Source organism: Apis dorsata, unplaced genomic scaffold (assembly GCF_000469605.1).
Source record: "Apis dorsata unplaced genomic scaffold, Apis dorsata 1.3 scaffold_371, whole genome shotgun sequence".
Lineage (NCBI taxonomy): Eukaryota > Metazoa > Arthropoda > Insecta > Hymenoptera > Apidae > Apis > Apis dorsata.
Genome location: NW_006263635.1, coordinates 29,094 through 37,122, shown reverse-complemented (window position 1 = coordinate 37,122; position 8,029 = coordinate 29,094). Strand labels below are relative to the sequence as shown.

The following is an 8,029-nucleotide window of genomic DNA, read 5'->3' as shown; positions in this document are numbered from 1 at the left end:
AAAAAAAAAAAAAAAAAAAAAAAGAAATAATTTAATTTAAAATATCATACTCTTCGCAAACACATTTATTTATTCGACCACTTTTTTCCCACACCGTTGATATCAAAACAATCAAAGATACGGTTAAAAATGGAGAAATGAAATAAACCAACAGCAGTCGCGTATAAAAATAAAAATAAAAAAACAAAACTAAAACCAAAAAAAAGAAAAAAAAAAACGTAGCGAAACGAGAAGAAACAACAGAAACGATAAATGACATGGGTTGAAGAGCCCTCTAACCTCGCCACTCCGACAGTGCATCAGAGTAACGAAATAATGGAAGAGGCTGGTAGTACTCGAGCCGTCTGCTCGTTTTACCAGGCGAACGTATCGGTTTATTGGCCTATTAACGATGATATTAATTAACGAAAGCGGATCGTAACTGTGCGATCGACGTCGACCGCATATCTGTCGGTTGATATCCTGAAACGGGTAGATAGAAAGCGTCCAGTTGTATCCTAAACAACCTATAATACTATTTAGCATTCGATATGGTGGCACGACCTCGGTTCGTTGACGGAATCGATATCGTTCCATTGTGTATATCGGTTTATGGCTCGGATAATCGTCCTCGAATGTACACTTCCGGTATCCAGATTTTCAGTTTTAGTTTATCTACGAGTCGTAAGTCGAGATTAAATGATTTTTAGAAATATCGTAAATGGGATTGCGACATCGTAACGCGTGGAAAATTGATTTTTAATCCTTACGTGAGTAACCCCAAATTTTTTATTTCGATCAATATTCCGATAATGAAATTCTAAGCTTGAAATGTAGATTAGGAATAAATTTGTTAGATAGGATTATTATTGATCGTTGTGAATATGTACAATGGAAGATTGGAATATGTATAATAGAATAGAAATGTGTGAATACAATAATATAGGGAAATTGATCTTTAATACGCAAAATTTTCGAAGTTAATTTTCAATATCTGATTTCAATAATTTTCCGATAATAAAATTCATGAAACGTAAATCAAAATGTCGAATGAATCCAAGTTTTGGAAAAGGATCGTTTTGATGAAAGGATATATATTTAAATGAAAGAGTATATCAAGATATCTGAAATATTGATATAAGATTCAAAAAATAATAAATTGTAAAGAATCTGCAAAAATTTTAGGATATGCTTCTATTTTTTTAAATTTTTTAAATTTCAATACAATGATATATAATTCTCAATATTAAATTTTAAACCTTTTTTTTTTTTTTAGAATACAATTATAGATTTATTGATTATGTTTAATAAGAAACAAATTTTAATCAATTACGATTCCTTTTTTTCACCGATACAAACAAAATTCCGCTTGCAAAGAAGCCCTATTGAATTTGTTTGCTCGCGTACACAAGAGAGCAACACAAATGTACGCACGAATTTTCCTCGTTTAAATCACGCGTCACCATTTTCGGTCCGCTTGAATCGAAATTGTAATCGGATCGGGCTTTCCATCGCATTAGGAAACAATAATAACGATTTTATTTCGACCACCAGTTAATTTCCAAATGGATGCATTATCATTGGGCAACGGTTATTTACGAATTGATTCATACTCACTCGTTTGGTTTATTATTTTGCGACGAAATTATTCGAAATTTTGCGGGACGAATAAAATATATATTTTTATAAAATAAAAGGAATATATAAAATCAAAGGAAATAATGATTTTCTAAATGAAATTTTATTAAACTAACTCGTACTTCGATCGTATAGCCTTATTAATAAAATATCTATTTTTTTCTATCGTGAAGAAAGTTCAAGAAGATGATCTTTATTCATTCAACCGAAATATTAATGATGAAAGAAAATAATAAGAAATAGAATAGATAGTTATAAAATTTCGAACAGATTTATATTTTATCATAGTTTATGAATCGATTATTAAAGTCATCCAATAAATAAAATAAATTTCAAACAAATCAAATGTCATATCTAAATTTTAATATTTAAAAGGAATAATATTTCTTAATTTACAAACAAATTTTGAGACAAAAAACATGATTTGATTTCAAAAATTTTAAAATTAGATAGATTTCGTATATATATATATATAAATCAAATAAAAAAAAAAGACACTTCATATAAATCATGTTGAATCATCTTATTGCAATTTTTATCGTTATTCCTGATTCATTATAAATCATCGATTCCAAGTATATCAATTAATCCATCGTGGAATTTCGATAGGGACTAATCGGCTAGTAGAACAACGCGTGATAAATCAGGCTTAAAGAGGGGCTGGCGCTCGATGACCAGTGGTAAGGCTTAAATTTAATCAGACAAGACGAGAATCGTTTAACTCCTCTCCCCCCCTCCTGAAATACGTTCAACCTTCCGTGGTACTGGAAATTGGAAACGCGGCATTAGGCGTGCCAATTCAAAGCGTTCCGGGCTAACTGATTAATTAATTTTCGTTACGCATTTATAATGGGTATTATTACGGGGCAATGGTTAAATTATTATTACAACAACGATTCGAGATTAACTCGTTTATAGTGAATCGAATGGTTTATCGAATGGTTTAAAAATATATATTTCACGATGTTTCAATCCATTCGAAATATTGGCGACTGTTAATTAAGAGTTGGAGCATGAGTTTAAAGTTATACGCATACGTGTACGTGTGTGTTTTCTCGCGAATGGGTTTGCGATAAATGTAAATGTCAAGCGTTCACAACGATCAATCGTTGCGTGTAACGTGGATATTTTTTGATTTAAAGATTTACGGAGCAGGTTGTTAGATAGATGAGGATAAATGCAGCACAGTAGAAAGGGTCGGTGTATGCTCAGCCACAGTTGAATTTTTTTTTTCTTTTTACTTTGAACATTAGAATAATCGATGACTAATGTGCATATATATTAGGTTGTGAAATATATAGTATGCATTACACACGAAATATCTCTTATTGATTTTGTTGTGTTAATTTTCTCACAATTTTTTTTTTTCTTTGTTATTATAAATATTTTTACGCGTGGAAATAGTTTTGACGTTGATTAGCCGTTTTATCGAATCCGTTACTCGAAATCGTTCAATCGGAGAAATTGATTCAATAAAAATATGGTATGTTGTAATAGCATAGTTTTTTTTTTTTTTGCAGATTCAATTTTTTTTCGTTTGAATTCGCGAACGATGAAACGATAGAACATATTCGCGATTCTTTCGCGTGTTTTTTTTCCATTTATTTCAATTCATATATTGAGCGCGTTAAATGGCATACGAAGTTTAGTTCGAATTCTATTGCATCAATCTCCAATAGAATCCAACCTATGTAAAAAAAAAAGTTATTTGAGAATTCATAGAAATGGGAATTTACACTGAATCAATGTTATTATTCATTTTTCTCTCAATATTTTTATCTACTAATATTTTCTTGGCAATACGAATAGCTACGAAAAATAATGATTAGAGAAAAGTAATAAACTTAAAATTAAAATTTGAGAAAAAATGAAATTAAAGAATAATTTTTATATCAAAAATAAGAAAAAATTATTTGATAAAATTCAAGAACTATAAGAAGCAAACAATTTTAAGATGATTACTTATAAATCATTGTTGTATTAAATTATAAATATCAAATTCGTATATTCAATAAATATTTCATTTTAATTTTTTCCTCCATTTAATAATTTTGACTCGTTTTTTTATAATTATTACATTTTTCTAACAAACAATTATAAATCATGCAAAAAAGAAAAATAGCAAAAAAAAAAAAAAAGGAAATACGTGGAAAGATGGTTCGTTTTCCAGTCAGGAAATTAATTTCGCGATATTGGAAACGTGCCTGCATGCTTTTATGTATATCATAATAATCACTTTCTTTTTCATAAATAGTAGAATTCTTACGATAATGCAAAATTTAATAAATTATTATTTTAGATTATAAACTAATATACTAATGGATCCTCTAATTGTATCTATACAATAAAATTATTTCACTTAAAATCTCATCATTAAATTAAATAGACTATCTATATAATGTATTCAATATCATAACGACAATCTGATTACACTAAATAATATAAATGCAATAAAATTGTGCAAAATTAAGAACAAAATGACACAATTAGTATTCAATTATTCTAATTTTACTTATTTATATGTATATAATTTTTCTACGTGAATTTATAACATTTACCTCGTTTCAGATAAAAATTAAATAGTTTTTACATAAAATGATGTAATTATCTTTTCCTAAATATATATCTAATATATCTAATTCCAAGTATTTTTTTTTCTGAACAAGATAAATTCGTCGCGTCAATTCAATGGATATTATTTTTCAACAAAGTTACAAACTCTGATATTAAAACTCTTACTAAAAAATTGCCTCCTTTCAACGTAATTGCACGTACTTATGCATCGATGTTCGCGGCTACCGACAAAAAGCAATGCACGTATGCGTGTATGCTTGCGATCTATGGAGAGTATACCATCTACCAATTCACCGTTAACCATGGCCTTAAGGCTTCCGTGTTTCAATCCGAGCACCTGAGGGGGATGCGCATCTCGCGGCGAGATTAAGGCACGTACACATCGCGCGATCCCATAAGTGCACTTCCTCACCGAGGAGAGACGGTGGTTCCCTCCATGGGGAAATACGAAACAAATCAAGGATTTCGCTGAATCGTTACGCTTTATTCGCTTTTCTCTTCGTTCGTTCTCTATGCCTATGGAAGATTCATCAAGATGAATTTTCGATGTCGATGTCGATAGAAATTGAAGCCTATCAATAGGTATTATTTATTAGGATTGTCGTGCAATATAGAATAAATGAGTAGTAAACATTGGATAATAATTTTTGAAGATTAGAAAGTTTTTTTGTTTATATTTGCCAATGAATTTTTTGAATGCTTTCTTAACGTGGAAAACTTTTGTAATCTTTTTTAATGTTTTTATTTTTCTGATTGATTGATCATACTCATCGAAACGAAAAAATAGTTATTACATCTTTGTTCAGAGTTTGAAAAGAGGAATATGAAAGATAATTTGACTAAAGTGTGAATAATTAGATAAAACGTGTTATTGAAAGAATTTGAAATGATCGAGTTAAAGCCTTCTTTAAAACTATTACAAACTATTACAAAGTATGAAAAATCCTTGGAATTATTGAACTATCTATCTATGACATTGACTCTGATTATCACTTAAAGACATGTCTAATTTTATTATTAGCTGATTATCTAACCAATTAAAACATTTATGTTTTGTGAAAAACAACTTTTAAAAAAATTTATGAATATATTCAAGGAAAGAGATATATATATATATATATATATTCAAAGAATTTTCGTAACAAAATTAATTTTAACATTGACGATATTATTATTAATATTAAATTATATTATATTATTAAAAATATATCATATTGTTTTAATAATTTTTAACAGTGTGACACGAAACTTTCGTCCAAAATATTTATTATAAACAATTTTAAAGATATTCGAATGAATCGATTTAAATGAAGACCTTGAATATAAGTATGCATACACTATCGCTCGATACTTTCAAGTCATTTTTCTTATATACGATAAAAGTATGAAATAAGAAAATTACTACTTTGCTCTACTCGTAGCTTTTTTGTTTTTTATAAATTTTTTTTTTAATTTTATTCTCACGTTATTCGTAATGTTTCGTTGCTTTTTTTCATTTATACGATTAAAGTTTTTATTTTATAGCGTAACGAATGTGATAATATTATTATATAATAATAATATTATTAAGTAGAAAACGCGAAATCAAAAAAGGAAAAATATTGGCCGGCTCGAATCTTCGAGTCCACACTTAACGAGAGTGGTTTTTGTCGAAGCGAGTACACTCGGTAAGGTTTCATATAAAATACGAGCGATCATAGGCGTCGTATCGTGGCGGCTATAAATTCGTTTCTCCGCCACGATTTATTGCTCTTTCAGTTCGTTCGAAAGCCGATCGAAAGCAATGAGACAGGATCGTTCCTTCGTTTCCGAAACGGAGAATTCATGAAGAAAGGGAGAGAAACTAACGAAAGTAAGAATCGAAAATTAAAGAGTTCTTAAATTTCCAAATTTTTTTTTTCAATTTTCAACACACGAAATCTTCAGATATAGGTAAAGATTTTGGAAATTCCAAGTTTTTCTTGTTTTATAATTTTTTAAATTTAGAGAAAATAAAAATAGGAGAAAATAAATCAAAAACAAAAGAAGAAAGAAAGAAGGAATACAAAAATTGAAAGAATAAATATTCCAGAAAGGAAGGTATGTAAGTATATATGTATAAAGTGAAAAAGATGGTGAGAGAAAATATGAAAAGAGATGAAAAGGAAAAAGATGGTAATATTGCAAAAAGAAAATAGAAGGTGAGTACGAAGAGATTACATCAGAGATGAAATCACATGTTGGTCCAGAAATAAAAAAATGAAAGATAAAAATATGATGGAAAGAATATAATGTAATATGGGACAAAGTTATTGAAAAATGAAAATAAAAATTTGCAAATCATTCTTCAAGAAAAAAATAACTTCTTCAGGAATAAAATAATAGTAAATAAAATAATATAATAGAAATTGAGAAAAAGATATAAAAGAGAAAGAAAAAAAGGAGAAATCAAGAAGTTAAAAGTAACACAGGAAAAAATAAGAAAAGAAGAAAGGAAAGAAGTTAAAAGAGAATTGATTGAAAATAATCGATATCAATAATGTGCACAGACTCGATGAGGAAGAAGAATTGTATTTATAATGGCAATAACTTTCTCGCAGGAAACGATGCATCGAAGGAGATCTTGCACGAATTGTACTTGGAGATAAAGAAAAGTTTATAGTATATAATTACGTTTCTTAAAATATAGATAGTATAGAAAGTTCTTTGAAAGTATTTCTTCCATTTAATAGTCGTGATATGGTATATTTGATCGGATAAGTCTTTGAATCTTCGAAAGCAAAAATTATAAAATCTCGAATTTTTTAAATTAAAGAATTTCTAAATTCCAAATTTTACATTTTCACATTTTAAAATTAAAAACTTAACTTAATCTTTTAAATTCTTGAAAAAATATTCATACATAGAAATTTCTAAATTTTTCAATTTTCAGTTGATCCAAAATTTCCAAATTTTCAAATACTTAAATCTTCAAATTCTTTCAAGATTTCAAAGATAAAAAATTTAGAAAAATTTTCGAAAGTGGTAAAAAATGATTTGAACTCCATTACTTCGTTATACTCACTTTGCAACCCTCGCAACTGGTTACACCGTAATGATAACCGCTCGCTTTGTCACCGCAAACTCTACAGGCCACGAAACTCTTCGCGGGCGTCGAACTGTTCGAATCGGCAGCCGCGTAGTGTTGTTCTGGAAAACAAAACAGTTGCATTATGTAACACGATCGTCATTCGTGGAACTAGGTAAACGTTGCACGTATCTTTATCTCTTCGTAGAAATGAGAATATTCCTTCGAATAACTTTTGATCGTAACTATAAACGTTACTTAAAATAATCGAGTTTAATATATCGTGCAGTTATAAAATCTTTAAAATATTCTTATCAGAAAATTTCATTGCTGATTTTACGTTAAAAGAAAAATAATTATGCGATCATATTATTTATATTGTCTCGATCAATTCGATCAACTTTCTTTATACCTTATATATCATTCAATTACTTCTGATAAAATTTTACCAATTTTTCCACGAACATGTAATGTAATTTTTAATATTTCTCAAACCTCTCAAGAATTCTAACTTTCTTCAACTATGCACAGAATAGATTATACTTCGCCTTATGAAACTAATTTATCATGCAATACTATAACTTAAATATAAGTGCAATTAGAGAACCGTTGATTACCTGTTATTACCAGATAATTTTACCTGGAGACCACCAACATTAATTATACAGACCAACGATAATCAATCGAACAAGAAGCAATAAATCTTGTCGCGTTAACATCATATCTTATATCATTGCAATAATTATTTCGTAGAAATCCGGCAAAAATTATATCACCTCTCTCGTTTCGCAA

The 8,029-nt window shown here is 28.6% G+C and overlaps 1 protein-coding gene and 1 long non-coding RNA gene across 4 annotated transcripts in view; one reads left to right on the top strand and one right to left on the bottom strand.

Annotated features, from left to right (window-relative positions):
• LOC102679208 (ecdysone-induced protein 78C) overlaps nucleotides 1–7,440 on the bottom strand; it is a 23,666-nt gene extending 16,226 nt beyond the window's left edge. For 2 of the 3 annotated variants that reach the window (XM_006618719.2, XM_006618721.2), the window contains exon 1: nucleotides 7,235–7,440. In XM_006618719.2, the coding sequence (XP_006618782.1) occupies nucleotides 7,235–7,381 (147 nt within the window). In that variant the 5' untranslated portion in view covers nucleotides 7,382–7,440. The remainder of the gene's footprint in view (nucleotides 1–7,234) is intronic. The other variant, XM_031511955.1, reaches the window with a different exon arrangement.
• Nucleotides 5,421–6,496, top strand: LOC102679118. Its single transcript, XR_422206.2, has 3 exons — nucleotides 5,421–5,517; nucleotides 5,716–5,858; nucleotides 5,950–6,496. It is a non-coding gene; the product is annotated as an uncharacterized LOC102679118 (long non-coding RNA).
• Nucleotides 7,441–8,029: the final 589 nt, after the last annotated feature.